Source organism: Lagenorhynchus albirostris, chromosome 8 (assembly GCF_949774975.1).
Source record: "Lagenorhynchus albirostris chromosome 8, mLagAlb1.1, whole genome shotgun sequence".
NCBI lineage: Eukaryota > Metazoa > Chordata > Mammalia > Artiodactyla > Delphinidae > Lagenorhynchus > Lagenorhynchus albirostris.
The window spans coordinates 98,997,050-99,023,101 of record NC_083102.1 but is presented as its reverse complement, the minus strand read 5'-3'; the positions used below and the strand labels follow the sequence as shown (position 1 = coordinate 99,023,101).

Below are 26,052 nucleotides of genomic sequence, written 5' to 3'. Positions count from 1 at the left end.
ATCTGGTTTGTAGCATTTGCCTATTTCTGTGATGTAAGTGCTCCCATCATGGCTGATTTCAAGCTAGCATCGTTGAATGTGGAGTCAGAAAGAAATGTCCAGAAATGGCTTGTAAGTGGCATTGAGCTGCCAGCACACCACTTACACCCTCAATCAATTAAAGGGTCTTAGAATACTTTTCTTCCACTTACTATTATGCTATTGTTGACATGTATTTTAACTCTCTGTATTAGTTTTTTCCTGCTGCTGTAACAAATCACTACAAGCTTAGTGGCTTGAAACAACACAATTTATTATCTTCCAATTCTGTAGGCCAGAAGTTCAATTCAGACCTCATTGAGCTAAAATCAATGTGTTGGCAAGGCTGTATTCCTTGCTAGAGGCCCTAGGGGAGAATGTTTCCTTGCCTTTTTCAGCTTCTAGAGGTGGCCTGTACATCTTGGCTCAGGGCCCCTTCCTTATTCTTCAAATCCAGCAACAGCAGGTCAAGTCCTTGTATCCTATCATTCTGAACTTTTCTTTTTTTTTTTTTTTAACTTTTTTCTACCTTTAAGGACCCTTGTGGTGGACACTGCTCCTCCCCCAGTGATCCATTTCCTATTCCCATATTAAAATCATCTGATTACCAACCTTAGTTCCATCTGCAACCTTAATTTCCCCTTGCCATGTAACATAACATGTTCACAGGTTATAGGGATTAGAATGTGGGCATCGTTGGGGCACCATTACTTTGCCTACTAATCTTGCCTTAGAATTGTTTTATTTAACCTAAAATACATTATTATTGTTGTTTTTGTTTTTAAGGCCAATGTTTGTTTAAATTTACCCACACAGTTACTATTTTCTGTGCTCTTTACTAACTCTTGCAGCCCAGATATTCCATCTGCCAATTTTCCTCTTCCCTAGAGTACATTCTTTGGTGTTATGCATTTCATTCTTATCTAACCAGGTATGGATTTTTGTTTGTTTGTTTTGCTTGATATTTGTTCAGCTCTTTGCATCTGTGAGTTGTTGTATTTCATCAATTCTTAGTCATTATCCTTTCAGATATTGCTTCTTCTCCATTTTCTCTTCCTTCCCAGCTGGGTCCACAATTACATATATGTTAAACTTTCTCCATCTTCTGTGTTTCTTAACCCTTCTTCATATTTTCCATCTCTTTGACCTTTTGCTCCATTCTAGATAATCTTTTCAGTTCTATATTCCAGTTCACCAATTTCTTTTCAGTGTGTCTAATTTGCAGTTAAACCCATCCATTACACTTGTGATTTTAATTATATTTTGTTTTGATTCTCTTCCAAATCTCATTCGTCATTTTTTGTATATATATTCAAGATTATCTTTTATTTCTTTCAAAGTGTTAAACATAGTTACTGTAAAATCTGTGTCTAATAATTCCATTTATTTAAAATTCTTGAAGGTCTGTTCCAGCTTTTTTATTTTTGCATGCATGGGGCCTTGTTTCTGTTTGTTTTATTTTTGACTATCAGATGCTCATTTTTCTTGGAATTTTATTTCAGAAATTCTTTGAGGCCTGGAATAAATGTGTATTCTTCCAGAGAGGATTTCTGTTTGTGTCTTCCAGGCTCCTGGAAGGACTCCCAGTCCAGGATTACTCTAAATTGACTTCTCAATTTTCCGATTACCCAGACAGTATGAATTCAGGCTGTAAACTCATGTGAGGATCACTTATCACTGTGATATTCTCAGAGGTTATCCTCCTAAGCCAAACTGGAGACAGTCAACTCTCCTCTGAGGTGGAGGCCAGTTTACTTCTAGTTCACTCCCAGTACTATGTGTGTGGCCCTTTGGCGTTGCAGCTTTAGGGAGGGAGGCTCTTCTTCTACAGTCCTTGTTGCCTTGGGTGGGTCCTGAGATTTGTTCTCTTTCTCAAACACCTGAGCCTATGAAAACCCAAACTCATGTTCCCTTGGTAAGGCAAAGATCCCCAAAGAGAAGGAGGCTGAAGTTGCTCTCTAGGTTCACTTCTTTGTTTCGAACCAGAGAATTCCTAACTTTGTTACAAACTCATTGGAGAGGTTTAATATTTTTTAAATTGTCCAGAGTTTTAAAATTCTTTATAGCACTAGGGTCAAAGCAAATATATAGCCTGCATTTTCTTTTTTCTTTTTTTTTAAACATCTTTATTGGAGTATAATTGCTTTACAATGGTGTGTTAGTTTCTGCTTTATAACAAAGTGAATCAGTTATACATATACATATGTCCCCATATCTCTTCCCCCTTGCGTCTCCCTCCCTCCCACCCTCCCACCCTCCCTACCCCACCCCTCTAGGTGGTCACATAGCACTGAGCTGATCTCCCTGTGCTATGCAGCTGCTTCCCACTAGCTATCTATTTTACATTTGGTAGTGTATATATGTCCATGCCACTCTCTCACTTTGTCCCAGCTTACCCTTCCCCCTCCCCGTGTCCTCAAGTCCATTCTCTAGTAGGTCTGCGTCTTTATTCTCGTCTTGCCCGTAGGTTCTTCATGACCATTTTTTTTTTTTTTTAGATTCCATATATATGTGTTAGCATACGGTATTTTTTTTTCTCTTTCTGACTTACTTCATTCTGTATGACAGACTCTAGTCCATCCACCTCACTACAAATAACTCAATTTCATTTCTTTTTATTAGCCCATTTTCGGATGATTAAAATCCACTCTTTCAGGCCTTTAATTTCAACAATATATTTAAAAGACTCTGAGATATGTAAGTGATTCTCTTATAATTTTTTTTTGTGGTAACATATAAATGTACCATTTTAATCATTTTTAAGTGTACAATTCAGTGGCATTAACTACATTCATAATGTTGTGCAACCACAACATCACTATATCTATTTCCAAAGAAAACTTTTTATCATCTCTAGGGACTCTGTAACAATTAAGCAATAACTCCCCATTCCCCATATACCTCTGGGCCCTGGTAACCTCTAATCTACTTTCTTTCTCTATTAATTTGCCTCTTCTTGTTATCTCATCTAAGTGGAATCATACAATATTTATCCTTTCGTGTCTGCCTTACTTCACCTAGCATGTTTTCAAGCTTCATCCATGTGGTAGCATGATTCAGAATTCCATTCCTTCTTATGACTGAATAGTATTCCATTTTATATTTATACCATATTTTGTTTATCCGCTCAGTTGTTGATGGACATTTGGGTTACTTCCACCTTTTAGCGATTGTGGTTCATTGCTGCTGTGAATATTGGTGTGCGTGTATCTGTTTGAGTCCTTCTTTTGAGTTCTTTTGAGCATATACCCAGAAGCTGAACTGTTGGATCATACGGAATTTCTCTGTTTAGCTTTTTGGACAACTGCCAAACTGTCCTCCACAGTGCCTGAACCACTTTACATTCCCACCAGCAGTGTCTGAGGGTCCCAACTTCTCTACATTCTCATCAGCACTTGGGGTTTTCTGTTGTTTTGATTGTAGCCATTTTAGTACGTGGGGAGTGGTATCTCATTGTGGTTTTTATGTGCATTTCTTTAATGACTAATTGTGTTGAGCATATTTTCATATACTCGGAGGGTATATCTGCCTTGGAGAAATGTCTAGCCAAGCCCTTTGCCCATTTTTTATTGGGTTGTTTTTTGTCATTGAGTTGTAGGGTTTCCTTATGAATTTTGGATATTAATCCCTTATCAGGTATGTGATTTGCAAATATCTTCTCCCAGTCTATAGGTTGCCATTTCACTCTCTTTTCATAGTGTCCTTTGATGCACAAAAATTTTAAATTTTGATGAAGCTCAATTTATCTATTTTTTCTTTTGTTGCCTGTGCTTGCAGTGCCATATCCAAAATATTATAGCTAAATCCAACGCCCTGAAGCTTCTCCCCTATGTTCCGTCCAAGAGTTTTATTGTTTTAACTTGTATGTTTAGGTCTTAGATTCATTTGAGTAATTCTGTGTATGATGTGGGGTATGAGTCCAACTTTAGTCTTCAGTATGTTGATATTCAGTTTTCTCAGCACCGTTTTTGAAAAGACCATCCTTTCCACATTAAATGGCCTTAGTACTTAAGTCAAAAATATATTGGGCCAAGGGGGACCAAGATGGAAGAGTAGGGGGACATGGAGCTCACCTCCCCCAACAAACACATCAAAAGTACATCTACACGTGGACGATAATCACGGAAAACTAACTGGAAACTGGCAAAAGAACTCCTCCTATACAGCCAAAGCTGGAAGAAAGATGTCCATGTAACTGTGCAGGATGGGGAAAAAAGGCATTGGGTCAGAAGCTGCACCCCTGGCAGGGATCTGTAAGGAACAGAAGTCCACATAGGTGAATTCTCACCCTGGGGAGCAGGTTGACTAAAAATATGGGCATCCCAGTTCTGGGGTCCTGCAGGGAGGAGACAAGCCCCCTTGTCTGCTGGGAAATCCGCTGAGACAGATAGAAGGGCTGAGGAAGCCTAGACTCGTGAGCAGCGCCTGCATGTTGGCTTGATAAGAATCAGGGTGGAGAGAGCCTTGTACTGGCTGCTGCTATCTTGCCACACTTCCCAGTCCAAAAGGATGAATACCCCACTCCTGCTCACTCCACACCACAGCCTGGCACAAGATCAGGGCAAAGATCAGTCTAGCTATGCAGAGACAGACCAGGGCACCTGGGGTGTGATCTGGGTGGAACCACAGAGACCACTGTCAGCACATGCACTGGGGCACCAAGCCTGGCTGGGCAGACGTTGTCAGCGCACACACTGGGGGATGCCATAAGAATGCACAAACGCTAAGCACTGACTCTCAGGCAGAATGGCCCTGGGCAGGAGTGCACAGTGGTTTATGTCGTAGCATGAGTGCTCCAACCCCACCCACTCCACACCACAGATTAGCACTAGATCTGGGGCAGATGGGTCCTCAGAGAAGTCTTCCACAGAGGCAGCCCAGATCTCAGATGAAGCACAGCCACCTCAGTTCCTGCAGCCACATTGCCCCAACCCCCAGTCCCAGCCTACTCCACACCACAGCCCTTCACTAAATGTGGGATGAACTTAACAGAGAAAGGGACGGAACCTTGGGATGCTTCTGAGTGGAACCATGGACACCTGCATGGATGACCCATAGGTTAGCTGTGACCGCACAGGCCTCACTTACTTCAGCAATTACAAACTTTGGGGCAGGTGACACACTCGAGGGTAACAGAGCCTGATGAAACCCAACCCTCAAGGCTTCTATTCCAACTGGGAAATGGACCCTGCCCCCAGCAGGGCAGTGACAGCCATGAACAAAGAGAAAGAACCACCTCATATCCAGCACAGGCTCTAGACACTGAAACACCAACCACACCCCCTATCAAGGGGATAACAGCCAGCACACTCGGAGGAAAGATGTGGCTGGTATCCATACCAAAACCAGCCCTTGCACCAAAAATATTGGACACACACAGTCTACACAGGGATGCTCCCACATAAAAATTCCCCTTCAAGATTACAGTAGACAACTGTTTCTCCTAAATTCATAGAGATAAAGTTAAGTAAAATAAAAAGGCAGAGGAATTATTCCCAATTAAAAGAACAAGAGGGGCTTCCCTGGTGGCGCAGTAGTTGAGAGTCTACCTGCCGATGCAGGGGACGCGGGTTCGTGCCCCGGTCCGGGAGGATCCCACGTGCCGTGGAGCGGCTGGGCCCGTGAGCCATGGCCGCTGAGCCTGCACGTCCGGAGCCTGTGCTCCGCAATGGGAGAGGCCACAACAGTGAGAGGGCTGCGTACTGCAAAAAAACAAAAGAAGAGAAATCCCCTGAAAGAACAAATAATGAAATAGACCTCAGTTTACTAGAACCCAATTAAAAAGGAGGTATTAAAAATACTAAAGGAATTAAGAAAGATTATCATTAGAAACGCATATCATTGTACCAAGAAACTATAAAGATGAACCAACCAAAATTAGATAATTCAGTTGCTGAGATAAATACCAATCTAGAGGCAATGAATAACATACTAAATGACACAGAAGAACGAATAAGTGATCTGGATGACAGAATAATGGAAATCACCCAGCTAGAACAGCAGACAGAAAGACAAAAGAAAAAAAAAAGCAATATATGAGATCTATGGGATAATACAACACATGTCAAATGACACATAATACGGGTTCCAGAAGGAGGAGAGAAAGAAGGGAATCAAAAATGTATTTGATGAAATTATGGCTGAAAACTTCCCAAGTGTTAAAAAGAACACATATCCAGGGACAGGAATCACAGAAGATCCCAAACAAGGTGAACCCAAACAGACCCACACCAAGACATATCAGAATTAAAATGGCAAAATTTAAAGATAAAAAGAGGATTCTAAAGGCAGCAAGAGAAAAACAAAGAGTAGGTCACAAGGGAATGCCTATAACACTATCAGCTGATTTTGCTGCAGAAACTTTGCAGGCCAGAAGGGAGTCGAACGACAAATTCAAATTCCTGAAAGGGAAAACCCTACAACTTTGGATACTCTACCCAACAAGATTATCATTTAGAATAGAAGGATAGATAAAGAATTCCTCAGACAAGCAAAAACTAAAAGAATTCAGCAATATTAAACCTAGCCTAAAGAAATATTTAAGGGTTTTCTCCAAATAGAAAAGAAACAAGGGGCTTCCCTGGTGGCACAATGGTTAAGAATCCTCCTGCCAAGGCAGGCGACATGGGTTCGAGCCCTGTACCGGAAGATCCCAAATGCCACGGAGCAACTAAGCCCATGTGCTACAACTACTGAGCCTGCACTCTAGAGCCCGTGAGCCACAACTACTGAGCCTGTGTGCCACAACTAATGAAGCCTGCATGCTTAGAGCCCATGCTCTGCAACGAGAGGCCACCACAATGAGAAACCCATGCACCACAACAATAGAAAGCCCGTGCGCAGCAATGAATACCCAACACAGCCAAAAATAAATAAATAAATAAATAAATATATTAAAAAAAGAAAGAAAAGAAACAAGAATAGAGGAAAGGGGAAATCACAATAGGTAAGGCAAACATATGAAAGGATTGAGGATTGCTTAAAAAACAAAAAATCTGTAGAAGTGATGATAACTACAATTAACAGCAAAAGGATAAACATGAAGTTGTAAAATAGGACATAAAAATCACAAAATGTGGCAGAGGGGTATATAAAAATGTACATCTTTTCGAATGTGTTTGAAGTTGAACAACTATCAGTTTAAAGCAAATATATATAGTATGGGTCAACATACTTGAACTCCATGGTAACCACAAATCAAAAACAGACAATATATTCACAAAAAACAAAAGGAAAGGAACTCAAGTATACTACAAAAGAAAATCAACAAACCACAAAAGGAAAAACAAAAAGAAGAAATGAACAAAAATAACTACAACGATGACTGGAAAACAAAGTTTAAAATGGCAATAAGTATATACCAATAAATAATTACTTTAAATGTTGATGGACTAAATGCTCTGATCAAAAGACATAGAGTGGCAGACTGAAAAAAAAAAGACCTTACAATATGCTGCCTACAAGAAACTCACTTCACAGCGAAAGGCACACAGAGTGAAAGTAAGGGGATGAGAAAATGTATTTCATGCAACTGGAAATGACAGGTTAACTGGGGATAAAAATACTCATATCAGACAAAATAGACTTTAAAACAAAGTCCATAAAGAAAGACAAAGAAGGACATTATATAATGATAAAGGGAAGAATAGTATGTTACACTCATTAACATATGCACCCAATAGAGGAGCACCTAAATACTAAAACAATAATAACAGACATAAAGGGACAAATGGACAATAATACAATGATAGTAGGAGACTTTAACAATCTACTGACACCAATGGACAGATCTTCCAGAAATTAAATCAATAATGCAATGGAGGTCCTAAATGACACAACAGACCAGTTGGCTTTAACTGATATCTACAGGACACTACATCCAAATACATATTCTTTACAAGCACACAAGAAAAATTCTCTAGGATGGACCACATACAAGGTCACAAAACAAGCCTCACAAATTCAGGAGGATAGAAATTACAACAAGCATGTTTTCTGACCATAATGATATGAAACTAGAAATCAACTGCAAAAAGTAATATGGGGAAATAACAAACATAAGGAAACTAAACAACATACTACTAAAAAATCCAACAGGTCAACAATGAAATCAAAGAGAAATCAGAAAATACCTCAAGACAAATGACAATGAAAATACAACATTACGCAATCTATGGGATGCAGAAAAGCAGTTCTGAGAGGGAAGTTCATAGTGATATAGGCCCTCCTCAAGAAACAAGAAAAATCTCAAAACACAAAACCTAACCTACCACCTAAAAGAATTAGAAAAAGAAGAATAAACAACACCCAAAGTCAGCAGAAGGAAGGAAATAATAATGATAAGTGTGGAAATAAATAATATTTATATTAAAAACAATAAAAATGATCAATGAAACCAGGAGCTGGTTTTTTTTCAAAAGGTAAAGTCAACAAACCTCTAGCTAGGTTCACCAAGAAGAAAAGAGAGAGGACCCAAATAAACAAAATAAGAAATGAAAGAGGAGAAATCACAACATATACCTCAGAAATACAAAAAAAATCATAAGAGAATACTATTGTTATATGCCAACAAATTGGACAACCTAGAAGAAATGGACAAGGTTCTAGAAATATATAGCCTGCCAAAACTGAGTCAAGAAAAATCAGGTAATTTGAACAGGCCAATCACTCGAAGTGAAATAGATTCTGTAATAATAATAATAATAATAATAATAATAAGTCCCTACAAACAAAATTCAAGGACTGGACAACTTCTCTGGGGAATTCTACCAAACATACAAAGAATTTACACCTATCCTGCTCCAACTATTCCAGAAAATTGAAGAGGAGGGAACACTCCCAAATTTATTCTATGAAGCCACCATCACCCTGTTACCAAAACCAGACAAAGACACTAAAAAAACAAAAACAAAATAGAAAAGAAAAAGAAAATTATAGGTCAATATCTTGATGATTATAGAGGCAGATATATCACATTAACAAAAGGAAAGACAAAAAATATATGATCATCTCAATAGATGCAGAAAAACATTTGACAAAATTCAACATCTATTCTTGATTAAAAACTCACCAAAGTGGGTATAGAGGGAACATAATTCAACATAATAAAATCCATTTATGACAAACCCACAGCAAACATAATACTCAAGAGTGAAAAACTGAAAGCCTTTCTGCTAAATTCAGGAAAAATACAAGGATGCCCACTCTCACCACTTCTATTCAACTTCTACTGGAAGTCCTGGCCACAGAAATCAGACAAGAAAAAGAAATAAAATGAGTACAATTTGGAAGGGAAGAGGTAAAACTGTCACTATTTGCAGAGTACATGATACTCCATATAGAGAACCCTAAAGTGTCCACTCAACTATTATTAGAATAAATGAATTCAGCAAGGTAGAAGGATGCAAGATTAATAATGCAGAAAGCTGTTACATTTCTTTACACTAACAATGAAATGTCAGAAAGAGACAGCCAAAAAAAAAAAAATCCCACTTAAAATCATGTCCAAAAAAATAAAATACTTATTACTCATTACTTCACTGCCTTTGGGGACACAACTGTCAACAAGACAGCCAGCCTGGCCCTCGGGGGGCTCACCACCTGGTGGGGGAGGCAGAAGTGGAGATCCAGTCATTGCCGATGTGGTGAGTGCTGTGGGAAAGGACAGAGCATCACCTCACATGTACCAGCGGGTCCACAGTGGGCAGGGGGTGGCGAGGCCTCTCTGAGGAAGTTACTTCACTGCCTTAACCAAGGCAGTGAAGTAACTATACACTGAAGAGTCTAAAACATTGATAAAGGAAATGAAAACCATTCGAAGAAATGGAAAGATATCCCATGCTCTTGGATGGGAAGAACTAATATTGTTAAAATGGCCATACTATCCAAAGCAATCTACAGATTTAATGTGAGCCCTATCAAAATACCCATGATATTTTTCACAGAAATAGAACAAATAATCCTAAAATTTATTTGGAACAACAAAAGACGCAGAGTTGCCAAAGCAATCCTGAGGAAAGAGAATAAAGCCGGAGGCATAATCCTCTGGACTTCAGACTATACTACACAGCTCTAGTAATCAAAGCAGTGTGATATTGGTACAATAAGGGATATATGGATCAATGGAGCAGAATAGAGAGCCCAGAGATAAACCCACACACCTATGGTCAATTAATCTGTGACAAAAAAGGCAGAAAAGACAGTCTCTTCAACAAGTGATGTTGGGAAAGCTGGACAGCTACATGTAAATCAATGAAATGAGAACACTCCCTCACAGCATATACAAAAATAAACTCAAAATGGCTTAAAGACCTAAGTACAAGACATGATACCATAAAATTTCTAGAAGAGAATACAGGCATAAAATTCTCAAACATAAATAAATTGTAGCAATATTTTCTTAGATCAGTCTCCCAAGGCAAAAAAATAAAAGCAAAAGTAAACGAACTGGACTACATCAAACTTAAAAGCTTTCGCACATCAACTAAATGAAAAGACAACCTACAGAATGGGAGAAATATTTGCAAATGTTGCAAGCAACAAGGAATTAATATGCAAAATATACAGACAGCTCATACAACTAAATATAAAAAAAAAACCCAAACAGCCCAATAAAAAAAATGGCAGAAGACCTAAATAGACATTTTTCCAAAGAAGACATACAGATGGGCAACATGAAAAGATGCTCACAATCGCTAATTATTAGAGAAATGTAAATCGAAATCACAATGGGTTATCACCTCACTCAGGTCAAAATGGCAATCATCAAAAAGTCTACAAATATCAACTGTTGGAGAGCATGTGGAGAAAAGGGAACCCTCCTACACTGTTGGTGGGAATGTAAATTGGTACAGCCACTATGAAGAACAGTGGAGGTTCCTTAAAAAACTAAATATAGAGCTATCATATAGCAGCCCCACTCCTGGGTAGATACCCAGAAAAGACAAAAACTATAATTCAAAAAGATACATGCACCCCATGCCAAGACATGGAAACAACCCAAGTGCCCATCAACAGACAATTGGCTTAAGAAAATGTGATATAGATACATATATATATATATATGTGTGTGTATATATATATATATATATAAAATATGGAATATTACTCAGCTATAAAGAATAATGAAATATTGCCATTTGTAGCAAAATGGGTGGACCTAGAGAATATTATACTTAGTGAAGTAAGTCACACAGAAAAAGACAAATATTGTATGCTATCAGTTACATGTGGAATATAAAAAATAATACAAATGAACCTATATACAAAACAGAAAGAGACTCACAGACATAGGAATACAAACTGATATTTACCAAAGGGGAAGAGGGGAGTGATAAATTAGGAGTATGGGATTAACAGATACAAACTACTCTACAGAGAATAGATAAGCAACGAAGATTTACTGCATACCACAGGGTACTATATTCAATATCTTGTAGTAACCTATAATGGAAAATAATCAGAAAAAATATATATAATATATAATATATATAAATGAATATTATATATATGTAAATGAATATTATATATATATAAATGAATCACTTTGCTGTACACCTTAAACTAACACAATACTGTAAATCAAATATACTTCAATTATATATATGACAATATATTTGAGATTTTCTGGACTCTTTATTCTATTCCATTGTCCTATATGCCAGTACTACACTGTTTTGATCATTGTAGATTTGTAGTTAGTTTTCAAATCAGGATGTGTGAGTTCCAACTTTGTACTTTATTTTAAAACGGTTCTGATTATTCAGTGTTCCTTGAGATTCCTTATGAAGTTTAGGAATGATTATTCTATTACTGTAGAAAATGCTTGGAATTTTCATAGGGATTTCATTGAATCTGTAGATTGCTTTGTTAGTACTGACATCTTAATATTAAGATTCCAATGTGAAAATGGGATGTCTTTCCATTTATATTTTCTTTAATGTTTTTCAATATTGTTTTGTTGTTTTCAGTGTTCACATGTTTTGCCTTTTTGGATAAATTTGTTTCTAAATATTTTTTCTTTTTGATGCTAACATAAACAGAATTGCTTTCTCAATTTCTTTTTAGTTATTACTCATTGTTAGTGTATGGAAATGCAGCTGACCTTTTCTTAACCTCTTGATTGAGTATGATTGACTTAAAAATGCCATATATGTCTGATGTATGCAACTTGATCAGCTTGGAGATAAGTATACACCTGTGAAAACATCACCACAATCAAGGCCATAAACTTATGCATCACCTCCTAAAGTTTCCTCTCACTCCATTCATTTATTAATTTTATTATTTATTTATTTGTTTACTTATATATTTATCATACTTTATTTTTTTTTGCGATACGTGGGCCTCTCACTGCTGTGGCCTCTCCCATTGCGGAGCACAGGCTCCAGACACACAGGCTCAGCGGCCATGGCTCACAGGCCCAGCCGCCCCGCGGCATGTGGGATCTTCCCGGACCGGGGCATGAACCCGCGTCCCCTGCATCGGCAGGCGGACTCTCAACCACTGCACCACCAGGGAAGCCCTATCATACATTTTTTTTTCTTTTGTGGTAAGAGCACTTAACGTAAGATCTACTTTCTTTGCAGATTAAGCATACCGTATATTAGTGTTAACTTAGGCCTTAAGTTGGGTAGCAGATCTCCAGAACCTACTCATTTTGTATAACTGAAACTTTGTGCCTTTTCACCAACCAACCCCTCTTTATTTTTCCCTCTTATCAGCCCCTGGTAACCAATATTCTATGCTCTGGTTCTGAATTTGATTAAATTCCTCATAAAAGTAGGATAATGTAATATTTGTCTTTTTATTTTTATTTTTGTGGCTGTGTCATGTCCTAGTTGCAGAATGTGGGATCTTTGTTGCGGCATGCTGGATCTTTCGTTTTGGCGCATGGGTTTCTCTCTAGTTGTGGTGTCCAGGCTTTAGAGAGCATGGGCTCAGTAGCTGTGGCACACAGGGTCCAGAGTACACGGGCTCAGTAGTTGCAGTGCACGGGCCTAGTTGACCCCGCGGCATGTGGGATCTTAGTTCCCTGACCAGGGATCAAACCTGCTTCCCCTCTGTTAGAAGGTGGGTTCTTAACCACTGGACCACCAGGGAAGTCCCAGGATTTGTCTTTCTGTGTCTGGTTATTTCACTTAGCATAACGTCCTCCAGTTACATCCAGGTTGTTCCAAATGGCAGGATTTGCTGCTTTTTAAAGGCTAATATTCTGTATTTATATACCACATTTTCTTTGCCCATTCATCTATTGACAGTCATTTAGGCTGTGTCTATATCCTGATTATTGTGAATAATGTTATAATGAATATGGGAGTTCAGATATCTCTTTGAGACTCTCACTTCAATACTTTTGGAGATATACCCAGAAGTGGGATTACTGGATCATAAGGTATTTCTATGTTTAGCTTTTTGAAGAACCTCCATAGGTTTTCCATGGTGGCTGTAAAAATTTACATACCCAGCCACAGTGTACAAGGCATCCCATTTCTCAACATCCTCACCAACATCCTCACCATCCTTGTTATCTTTTATTTTTATTTTTAATTTTTTTTGGTAATAGCCATTCTAACAGGTGTGAAGTGATATCTCATTTTTTAATTTATTTGCATTTCCCTGATAAACACCTTCTCATATGCCTGTTTGTATAATGGAAGACATTTGTTTGTCTTCTGGGAAACGTCTATTCAGGTTCTGTGCCCAATTTTTAACGGTTCCTTCTATATTTTGGGTATTAACCTCTTATCAGATATGTCTTTTGCAAATATTTCTTCCATTCCATAGTTTCCCTTTACATTTTATTTCTTTTGCTGTGCAGTAGCTTTTTAGTTTGATATAATTCCGCTTGTCTATTTTTGCTTTTGTTGCCTGAGGTCTTGATGTCATATCCAATAAATCATCACAAAGTCCAATATTTTGCTTTTTTCATGTTTTCTTCTAAGAGTTTTATGTATAAAGGTTTCATGTTTATTTCTTCAATGCATTTTGAGTTGATTTTTCTATATGGTGTGAGACAATGATCTAACTTCATTCTTTTGCATGTGTATATCCAGTTTTCCCATCACTGTTTATTGAAGAAACTATCCTTTCCCAATTTTGTATTATTTATTTATTTATCTTTTGGCTGCACCACCTGGCTTGTGGGATCTTAGTTCCCCAACCAGGGATTGAAACTTGACCCTCGGCAGTGAGAGCACAGAGTCCTAACCACTGGACTGCCAGGGAATTCCCAGTATTCTTGATACACTTCTCGAAGATCAGTTGACTGTAGATGTGTGGACTTATTTCTGAGCTCTCTACTATGTTCCATTGTTTTATTGCCAATACCATAGCTTTGTAATATATTTTCAAATCAGGAAGTGTAATGCCTCCCGCTTTGTGCTTCTTGTGTAAAATTGCTTTGGACATACAGGGTCTTTTATGGTTCCAAGTGAATTCTAGGATTATTTTTTCTATTTCTGTAAAGAATGCCATTGGGATTTTGATAGGGATTGTATTAAAACTATAGATCACTTTGGGTAGTATGGATATTTTAACCATATTCTTTCAATCCATGAACATGGGATGTCCTTCCATTTATTTGTATCTTCTTTAATTTCTTTCATCAATGTTTTATAGTTTTTAGTGTGCAAGTCTTTCACCTCCTTGATTAAGCTTATTCCTAAGTATTTTATTCTTTTTGATGCTATCATAAATGAGATTTTTTTTTTTACTTTCCTTTTTGGATAGGTTTTTATTTGTGTATTGAAATGCAACTGATTTTTATGTTGCCTTTCGTATCCTGCAAATTTACTGAATTCATATATTGGTTCTAACAGTTTTGGGTGGAGTCTTTAGGATGTTCTACATAGAAGATCATGTCATCTGCAAACAGAGATAATTTTACTTCTTCTTTTCTGATTTGGATGCCTTTTTTTCCCCTTCTTATTGCTTAATTGCTCTTTCTAGGACTTATAGCACTATGTTGAACAGAAGTGGCAAAAGAGAGCATTCTTTTTTTTGGTTGTTGTTGTTTGTTTGTTTCTGATTTTAGGGAAAAACTTGTAGGCTTTCATCATTGTTCTGGGTTTTTCATATATGACCTTTATCATACTGAAGAAGTTTCCTTCTATTCCTAGTTTTAGTGTATTATGTTGTGAAAGATTGTTGAATTTTGTCAAATTTTTTTTTTCTGCATGAATTGAGATGATCATGTGGTGTTTTTTCCCTCATCATATTAATGTGATATATTACATTGATAGATTTTCATGTGTTGAAGCATCCTTGCATTCCAGGAATAAATCCACTTGGTTATGATGTATAATCCTTTTCTATGTTTCTGTGTTCTGTTTGCTAGTATTTTGTTGAGGATTTTTGTATCAATATTCATAAGGGATATTGATCTGTAGTTTTCTTATAGTTTCTTTGTCAGGCTTTGGTATCAGGGTAATATTGACCTCATGAAATCAGAGGTGCTCTTTAACATTTTGGAAGAGTTAGAGAAGTATTTGACTTAGTTCTTCTTTAAATATTTGGTGAAATACACCAGTGAAGCCACCTGGTCCACAGTTTTCTTTGTTGGGAGGTTTCTTGACTACCAACTCAAAGTCATTACTTGTTGTAGATTCATTCAGATTTTTTCTTTCTTCATTATTGAGTTATAGTTGATAGTGTGTTTCCAGGAAATTATTTTTTTTCATTTAGGTTATCCAGTTGGTTGGTGTACACCTGTTATAATGTTCTCTTAAAATTATTTTTGTTTCTGTAAAATCAGTAGTAATGTCCTCACATTTATTTCTGATTTTAGTAATTTGAGTCTTCCCTTTTTTCTTAGTGAGTTGAGCGAAAGATTTGTTAATTTTGCTGATCTTTTCAAAGAATCAACTTTTTACTTCATTGATTTTTCTCTATTGTTTATCCTCTAGTGTATTTTTTCTCTGCTCTAAACTTTAATGTTTCCTTCATTTTGCTAGCTTTGAGTTTGGTTTGCCTTCATTTTGTTGTTGTTGCTGTTGTTCCTTAAGACATAGAGTTAGGTTATTAATTTGAGATCTTTCTTCGTCTTTAACATAGATGTTTACAGGTATAAAATTCTCTCTTAGCCTTGACTTTGCTGCATCACATAAGCTTTGATATATTGTGGTTTTATTTTTAGCAAGGTATTTTGTAATTTCCCTTATGATTTATTCTTTAATCCACTGGATTTTTAAGAGTGTGTTAATTTCCACATATTTGTGAATTTTCCGGTTTTCCTTCTTTTTTGGTATCTAGTTTCATTCCACTGTGATCAGAAAAGTAACTTTGTAGTATCTTTAAAGATCTTTAAAGATGATTTAAGTCTCTTAAAATTTATTAAGACTTGTTTTGTGGCCTAATGTATGGTCTATTCCAAACAATGTACCATGTGCACTTGAGAAGAATGTGTACTCTACTGTTATTGAGTGGAGTGTTCTGTATATGTCTGTGTGGACTGCCATAACAGTAAACAAAGTATGTTGCAGCCACCAAGCCATCAGCCCCTGCAGCCGTCCCAGACTGTGTACCCCGAGGAAATTCAGGATCGTTAAAAACAGGATACTGGCCTTAGATAGTTAAGGTGAATGTCAAAGGAATGATTTCAATGAGTCCGTAGTTTTGCATCTTGCCGTACATAGAAAAGTGCTAAATTCATTAACTTGAGATGTCTGGATTTTCTTTAATTAACAGTAATCTTTTGATGTTCCAACTACCTGTTTTTGTTGCAAAACTTCTATGTATCCTGGTTCCTCCCTTACCCTTTCAGAGCAGCCCCTCAGAGCTATCTGAGAGGCTGTCTTCTGGGCTTAAGTCCTCAGAAAGTCCTAATAGAACACAATTGTCAGCTTTTAGGATGTGCATTTTTTTCAGTTGACATCTGTTAGGTACAACTGACTTGTAGTATTGTTTAGGTTCTCTATTTTCTTATTGATCTTTTGTCTGGTTCTCCTATCTACTATTGAAAATGATTATTGAAGTATTCAACTATTTTTGTGGAATGATTTTTCCCTTCAATTCTGTGAATGTTTGCTTCATTATATTTGGGGGCTCTTTTTGGTACATACATGTTTATAATTGTCTTGTTGGATTAACTTTTGTTTAATATATAATGTCTTTCTTTATCTCTTGTAAGTTTTTAAACTGAAGTCTATTTTGTCTGAATTAGTATAGCCTACCCAGCTTTCTTTTGGTTAATATTTACAGGGAATATGTTTCCATCCTTTCACTTTCAATCTTCTGTCTTTAGAGCTAAAGTGAGTCTCTTATAGACTGTATATATTTGGATCATTTTTCTAATCCATTCTGCCTATCTCTGCCTTTTGATCAGACAGTTTAATCTATTTACGTTTAAAGTAACTACCCTTAAGGAGGAACTTACTACTGTCACTTTGCTACTTAATAAAAAAGTCTTACAGTATTTGTCTCTATTACTGCCTTCTTTTGTGTTCACCTGATTTTTTTTTGTAATGACATGTTTTACTCTACTACTCCTATACATTTCTGTTTCCCCTTCATGTTATTAATGTCACAAATTATACCTTTATACGTTGTGTGTCCAATAATATAGATTTATAAGTATTTTAGTGCATTTGTCCTTTCGGTCCTGTTGGAAATAAAAAAGTGGAGTTGCTACCAAAATTAAAGTAACGCTGCCTTTTATATTGCCCATGTATTTCTTTGTCAGATCTTTCCATCTTCATACTGCTGTGAGTTACTGTCTAGCATCCTTTCCTTTCAAACTGAAGGACTACCTTTACCATTTCTTACAGGCCAGGTAGTATACAAATAAGGTCTGCTCTGCTCCCTCCAGTTCAAGGTGACAGGAATGTGGGGACTGGGAAACAGGATGCTACCTTCTCAAGAACAAGACCACTGCCACACTGGGGAAGGAGTGGGGCGATGGCAAGTGAAAATGCCACAAAACTTTGCTGTCATTTTTAGGATGGCTTTTTCTTGCTTGAATGTTTGCTTGGTTGCTGTAAACCTTTAACTTTTTTAGAGACACTACAAAATGAGTTCAGACAGCTTCTGGTTGTTTTCTTCATGTTTCCGTGGGAAAAGGTGAGCTTGGAACTTCCTAGTCTGCCATTTTGCCAAAATACTGTTTTTTAACCTATCAAATTTGCAGTGATAAAGAAACTGTGAAATTTATTGAGACTTTTGGCAAACTGGCACTATCATCAGTGTTGGTGACCGTGCTGGGACAGCAGTCTCTATGTGTGTGTATATATACATGTGTGTATACGTATACATGTATGTATATATATAAGTATATGTATATTAGTATATATGTGTTTGTGTATGTGTGTATAAGTATACAAACACATACAGAGATTATATATGTATCTGAAAAGACTTAAAATACTAGTATCATCTGACTCCTGGGAACTCAGCTTAAGGAAATACTCATGGATGTATATGGGGAGTTTTGGCTATAAGAATATTTACTGTCCACATTCTTTATAATAATGAAACACTGGCAGCAAAATTTTGTCTAATAATAGGGGTTGGTTAAAACATATGATGGTCCACCATGCAGTGAAATGCTACATACCTAGTAAAACTCATATTGAGGAAGAATAATTTCATTGAATTAACACTATTCATTATTTCAAAACATGTTTTAAAACCAACAGCTTATTTTTAAAAAGTATCTGACCTCCCCCACTCCAATGGCAGTCATTACTGCCTTGAATCAGGCCTTTTAGCAGTTGCCCACTCCCCAAACTCTTCCTTAACCCTGGTCCTCTTAGATTTATACCTACTTTGGGTCTCACAAACCCCCGTGGCTTTACTTATCAGCTCACATTTACAGAGCATTATCTTCTGAACTCAAGGCGGCAATTCTGAGATTCCATTTTACCGAAGGAAAGAAGGATGTGATGGATTCCCAGGAGGTTAAGAGGCCATTTACCAGGCAATGTATTAATCACTCTACAAATATTAACTCATTCAGTCCTCAGAGAGAGGAAGGGACCTATTATCCTCATTTTTCAACTGAGGAAACTACAGCCCTGGGAAGCTTCTATCTTGCCTGAGCTTCCAGAGCTGGTAATTGGTAAGAGTTCAGATTTCAACCCAGGTAGTCTGGCTCCAGAGCCAAGGCTTTCAGTCACAGCTTTACTGTCTCTTGTTCTTATTAGTAGTAAAAATAATAATGATTATTAATAATATTTAATATAACACAGAAATGTGATCAACAGTGGTTTTCATTATCCAGAGCTTTTTAAGTGTTTTTACTTACAAGAGCTCACTTATCTCTGAAAACTCATTTTGCCGAGACAGGAACTGAGGCTCAAGTACCCATCGCTGATGCTGTGAAACCCACCGCAGGAATTACAGACTCATTATTATTGGTAAATAGTATAATGTAAAGGATAATAAAAAGTGCCTCCACAGTCCTTAGGGCTTCACAGTGTGATCTGACACACCTTTTACAATGTGTAACCGGCTCTGAGAGGCCAGCAACGCGGGCAAGGCAGCACACCAAGTAAGATAAAGCAAAGTTATCGTTTTGCTTACTAATAATAACGCCTCGTCCTCCAGAGCTAAAGAAAAGGCTTTTCTTAAGGAAATCAAACTCATACCGCAGGGAGGTGGTGACTTCACCTGGGTCCTGCAGCTGCTTTGTGGCCCCGGGGCAGTTTCTCCGCTGGTGCGGCACCGAAGGCGCCTCCCGGCGAGTCCCGGCCTGCGGGCACCTGGGCACCTGGGCAGGTGGGCGGGTCCGGGCTGCGGGTCGCGGACCGCCCCCGTCCCCGGTGCCAGCCCCGTGCCGCCCGCGCCCCCGCCGCCCCCAGGCCGCTCCAGGCCGACCCCGGGCCCCCTCCCCGAGTCTCCACCGCCCCGCACGCTCGGAGCCGATACCCGGCCTCACTCTCCTCCGGCTCCGGGCCCACTCACACCCGTCTCCGGCTGACCCGGGGCCCTCCCCGCGCCCCCGCCGCCTGGAGCTGCCCGGGCGGGCGGCCGGCGGCCGGTGCGAGGCCCCTCCCCGGCGGAGTCGCTCAGCTCGGAGGAAGCGGAGGCGGCGGCAGCGCCGAGACCTCGCCGCGCTCATGGCGTCGCCCGGGTGAGTGCGGCGCTCGCGGCCGCGCCGGGGTGGGGGGGGTTGCGGGGTGGGGGCTGCGGGCCGCCGCTGGCGGCCTTCCCCGGCCTGCGGCCCCGGACCCCCGCCCGCTCGCTCGCCCGCCAGGCCCCGCGGCCCTCTCCCGCCGACCTCGGGCGGAGGCGGCCCGGGCGGGGGCGGGCTGGGGGCGCGGGCTGAGGATCTCGGCTCCGGGGGCGGGCTCCGGGGCCCGGGGCGCGGAGGCCGTTGGTGGGGGGCGGGCGGAGCGGGAGGGCGTGCGGGAGCGGCAGCCCCCCACCTCCCAGCGGCGCCCCCGGCCTGGAGCCGCGGCGTCTGGTGCTCGCCCGGCGTCTGCCGCCCTGCCTTCCGCATCTGTTTTCTCCGCTTGCTCGCGTTGGAGTTGATGCTGGGTTCTCACCGCCGTCGGGATGCAGCCTGGATGTCCCCGAACGTCCGGAGCAGGGGCCGGGGCAGACCCTGCCTCGGCCTGGTCCGGGCCTCCAGCTTGCGCTGGGCCGCGGGCCCGGGTACAGTGGCTGCCCCTGTTCTGACATCACCTCCCTTCCACTGTCTTGGTGTGAAAATGCTCTTTCTTTTAGGAAATGATGGTGACCCACTGAGTTTGTAATTTAAAAAAAAATTTTTTTTTGCAAAATAAAACCTCAGCAATTCATTATGATTACTTTTTGTTTTGGTAATTTAGTCGTGAAAGCTGGGAATGACAAGAGTTAATGCAACAGCTACGTTTCACAGAGGAGGAAAATTAGTCTCAAGGTCATTGCTTTAGTTGGTAACAGGCTTCGTTTGACTGCTGTCCACCATTCAGTGTGTCTCAGACCTAGTGGTTATGGTAGCAATTCGCTGCACATCCTTGCACATCACAGAGGGCTTTTACTGGCGCACGGGGTGGGGTCGGGGGAATGGTGGGCTGAGAGGCAGAGAAGATGGATATCAGGCCCCTTACAGGTAAGGGAAGTTCACTGGAGTGAACTGGCTCAGTGCAGTGGGCCTTGATGGAGCAAGCTGGGTTTTGACTCCAGCCAAGTCATGGGCATTTCCCATCTACCTGCTGTCTTTCTAGGTTTAGGGAGGAGCAGTCAGAAGTACGCAGTACTTTGAGCTTGTAATTAGAATAAACAGTTCATCCCTCAGAAGGCCAGGCTGTCACCCAGAGGTTCAAGGTCCCACTGGGTTCCTGGCCCTCGTGTCAGGAAAGGGTGAGGCAGGGCGCATCGGAGGCAGTAGTGGGTGGCTGAGCCTGTGTGGGGCTGCCGTGAAGCCTTTAAAAAGTGATGGTGCATTGGGCACCCCAGCCCACTGCATTAAGTCAGAGGCGGACTTAATGCTCGGCTGTTGTGCCCTTCTGTGGGCCAGTAGTCCCTAAACTGTGTCTCTGTGGAAGGTCATGTAAGTGCAGATTTGATATTTGCAGTCCTGACTATTTTTGAGGGATCTCATGAGTCTGCAGTTGGTACTTATTTCTGAGGGGTACCCATTGCAAAGCTGAGGTCACAGCGTTTTTAGTATACTTTATGTCGTTTCATGGAACGAACTATGTACTTATTATGATATATACAAATTTGGGGACAGTCTTTGTCTCCATATGTCCGCAGGCTTTGCTGGTAGACCAGAGTCTAGCCAGGGAGACTTGGTTTCCTCAGCTTCTTTGGCCTCTCCAAGTCAGCAGACATTCAGCCTAGAAGACTAGGTGCTGCAGGAATAAGTCCAGAGATTCAGGGCAGGGATGGGAGGGGAGCCGTGATTTGTGCTGGGCTGTTAACGGAGGAGCCTCCAAATCTGGTGTTCTTTTCTAAGTGACAATTTCCGTAAGAGAGTTGGGAAGGAAAGAAGAAATTCTGACAGTTTTTGAGGAGCTTACCAATGTGCTAGGCCTTATGGAAAAGAAAAGGACAAGAATGAAGGCATCAAAGGAAAAGATATATTTGAGATGACTCACAGCCCAGTGTGTTTGGAATTAAGGAGAGACAAGGCCCGAGATGGAGGCAGGGCCAGACTACAGGACCTGGCCTCCTTTTGTGGGCTTACTGCCCACTGTTCACTGAAGGATATTTGTCATCAGGCTCTTGGGGAATCCATGTGACAGCAGTATGGAAGAGGCGGAGGGGACAGGGGAGATGGAGCTTATCAGCCTGCTACCGCTCTCAGCCTGCTACCGTCTACCCTCTTCTGCGGGCCTCCACTCCTTATGGCCCCCATCTCTTCTTTACTCTGCCTGCTTCTTCATTCTTGGGGTTTCCTTGGGTTCCATAGCCCATCTCTGCTAATTCCTACCTAGCACACGTTCTCTGCATGATTGCATCCATTTCTGCAGCTTTAAATGTCCAAATCAGAGGTTCTTAACCTGGGGTACATGATTGGGTGGGCTTCCAGGGTCCTGCATTCCCTATGCAGCATTGGGGTCCGTGTGCATTTTCCGGGGACCAAGGTCTATAGTCTTCATCATCTGCAGCCTGCCTCGAAGGGCCTCCTAGCCATAGCAAGTTTAGTCATCCATCCATACCCACCTAGAGAGATAGCAAACCTAGTTAACTGTGCAAAATATATATATTTTTCAGATTGTTAATGGTAGATAATTTGAAAAACAAAAAAAGTATAAAACAGAATAAAAATCAAGTGTAGTCTGACTTTCTGTAGACCACCACTTGAAACATTTTGGGGTCTTTTAAATTAGGCCATTATTTTTATCAGAGAGACATCCTTACAGATACAACTAGAGTCCCCCCCGCTACCCCCAACCTCCCTGCCTATTTTAGTTAGGCAGGCATCTCAACAGACATTTTCTATTGCATTTACATGTTATATTTGTTCTTTGCTCTGTTTTTCCCCCAGATTTTTTTTTTTTTTTTTTTGCGGTACGCGGGCCTCTCACTACTGTGGCGTCTCCCGCTGCGGAGCACAGGCTCTGGACGCGCAGGTTCAGCAGCCATGGCTCACGGGCCCAGCCGCTCCGCGGCATGTGGGATCCTCCCAGACCAGGGCACGAACCCGTGTCCCCTGCATCGGCTGGCGGACTCTCAACCACTGTGCCACCAGGGAAGCCCCTCCCCCAGATTTTTTAATTTATTATTTTACACATAACGTAAAATTTGCCACCTTAAGCACTTATTTGCACCTTTTTTACATAAATGGACTCATACTGTTCTGCAGCCTGCTTTATTCACCCAGCAATATGCTTTGAAATGCTTTTCATGTGAGAACAAAGAACAGATCTACCTAAAACTTGACATTTATATAATATTCTGGGTCATGGTTATGTTATTTAGTTAAGAATGTTTTCAGTTTTCTTTGTAAGATAATGCTGCGCACTTGGTGTCTCCCTCTGGACACGCGCAAGTGGTTTTCTGAAGTAGATACAAAGAACTGTGGTCAGAGGGCCAGCCCATTTTTTTAGCTCATACTACCAAAGTATGCTTATGAATGATCGTACCACCTTCCCCTTCCACCACCACATTTTAAGGGCTCTCTCCACCTCCCAACATGTGATGACATCAGACTTTAAAAGTTTTGCCTGTCTGGTGGAATTATTGAGTCAAGAAATAGGAAGCTAATGGCATCTTTATTCACCCCATGTTCAAAGATAGAAACTTCCTCCCTGACTCCTATATTCCTTCAGAAATAGTCAGTCCTCATTTCTTTGATCCGGTTGCGAACATCGAATTCTAACCATCCATATCCTTAAGTAAACTCTTACCTTCAGGTTTTTGTTTCAGAAAATGTGGTCATTGTAGCACTTAAGCAGTGTCTGCACTGGGCCAGGAGTGATGTAATGAGACCTGTCCTGGAGTCAAAGTATGGGAGGCAAGGAGCCCCACCAAGCACCTCACCTGCCTTCCTGGCCACTCCCTCAGGATTCATCTCCCCTGGAACTGAAAGCACTCCCATTAACATCCACTGGACATTTCAAAGTACCCTGGACTGAACTTCAACCTTTCGTCTTCCCTGTCCAGGAAGATTCTCTCCCAACACCAACATTTTGTGGGGAAGGAAAGGATCCTGGGCTTCCCCTTCTGGGAAGGGCTCAGCTTTCCCGCTGAAGCCTAGCCTGGTCCAAGTGGGCCACAAGAGCTCCAAGCTCTTCACAGTGGGTGGAGGAAGGGTCCTCTAGCCAGGCCAGGGGTGGGGAGGAAGAGGCCCACAGATCACACAGTGGGGAGGAGACACTGAGCAAGTCGGGCAAGGTATATAACTGCTCCTGGGTGAGGTCCAGCCGGGAGCCCTTGGCCTCTGCTCAGGAGCTGCTGTGGCTTCCAGAGAACACACATGGCTTTGCCAGCGGGATGCAGACTCTGCTCTTCCCCAGTAGATCTGGGGTTGCCCATTGAGCCAGCAACCACCCCAGTGTGTCCCCACTGGAGAAAACGAGAGAACTGGGAAGGGTGTTGTAGCTGAACCATCCCTGGCTCTGCAGAGCAGCTCACCAAAGCCCACTTACCTCCTTGTAGGTGGCAGATGTGCCACTGCTTCATCAGATGGAGTGCCGTGTGGCGAACCTGGCCCCCAGCTCAAGGAGAGCCTCTTCTTATCCACAACCAGGAGCCCCTGGCAGGGGCTTTCCAGTCCAAGGGAATGCTCTTTTAAATTTAGATCCCGCCTACTTCCAAAGAGTGTATTGTTAGGCCCTGTTCTAAGTGCTTTTGCTTATGATATGTTATTGAATCTTCGCGACAACGCTGTAGTAAGTACTGTCATTATCCGTATTGTATGGGTGAGGAAATCGAGGCCCACCCAAGCAGTTTAAGTTAGAACTTGATGCAAAATGACCCCATTATGAATAGTCGGTTTAAATTTGGTTACTGAGGCACAACAAAAATGTTGGACTCAGTACTTCGTTCTGATCTCAAAGCACATGCACTGTCTCTCCGGCACGCTCGGGATGAAACTGAAGTAAGCATGTGTTCACTTGGTTTGTCTGTGTTAGCAGAGTGGTTGTCCTTTCAATTATGCTTTTACGAAATATGGCTGAATATGGAATAACTTAGACACGCTCTTTCTTTTAAAGAAGAATTCCCTCCGGGAGGCTATACATTCTGAGCGAGACCACCTGCATGTAGTTCAGAAGTGGTGGTTCTGTCCCAGATTCTCCGCGTTGTAACTTTTTATAAAATTGTTAGTTGCCTTACTTTTAAAAACAAGTAATATATGCATATGGTAAAAAGTTCAAAAGGTATAAAAGGAACATAAATGAAATCTCAGGCACCTTGCCCCCTGTTCCTGTCCGAGAAACTGGCATCCTCCTTAGAGAAGCATCCTCCCGGGAGGCAGGGCACAGTGTGGATTGGTGTCCTCCTCCTTGTTCTGTTTTAAACCCAGAATGCCTTTTGGAGATGTCTTTTGTTACTTTGTTTCTGTTTAGGTTCTTGGTTCCTTCTCATGGATTTGTAGATCTTTGTACATTGAGAAAACTGACTTTCATTGTTTGTGTTACAAATGCTTTTCCTTTGTTATTTACCTTTTGACTGTATGAAGCCTTCCCTGCTCTGAGATCTTTGTTTTAAGTCTTTAATATTTCTTTCAGTGCATTTTTGGTTTCATTTTCTAATTTACCTCTTAGATCCAGGTCGTTTTCATTTTGGTGAAAGGAGTAGTAGGGATTTACCTTTATTTTTTCCATGTTGTTGTAATTGAATAATCACCAGACGCTTAGAGCTGCCTGGATCAGGGACAAAATTCCCACCTGTATTTGGGCCTGTTTCTGGGCTCTTCTCTTACTGAACTCTGTCTATTCATGAACCAGTGCTACAGCCTTAACGTACTGTGGCTTGTACTATGTTTTGCTGTCTCGCAGGTTTTGTCCGCCTTCATTCCTGTTCTTTTTCAGAATTTTCCTGATTATTATTGCACAAATATTTCTGGATAGAATCAGCTCCCCTGTTTTCAAACCTAAATTCACTTATTGGTTAATTTAGGGAGAATCGACTTTAAAATTATAGTGAGCCTTTCTTTCCCCA

At 40.7% G+C, this 26,052-nt stretch overlaps 1 protein-coding gene across 3 annotated transcripts in view; it reads left to right on the top strand.

Moving 5' to 3' along the window:
* URGCP (upregulator of cell proliferation) overlaps window positions 1–26,052 on the top strand; it is a 92,349-nt gene that overhangs the window by 39,726 nt on the left and 26,571 nt on the right. Inside the window, exon 1 of one of the 3 annotated variants that reach the window (XM_060157466.1) lies at window positions 19,834–20,086. The exons of the other annotated variants lie outside the window; for them this stretch is intronic. Coding sequence (XP_060013449.1) covers window positions 20,073–20,086 — 14 coding nt within the window. The 5' untranslated portion in view covers window positions 19,834–20,072. Of the gene's footprint in view, window positions 1–19,833; window positions 20,087–26,052 lie in introns of those variants that run through there. 3 annotated transcript variants of the gene reach the window in all.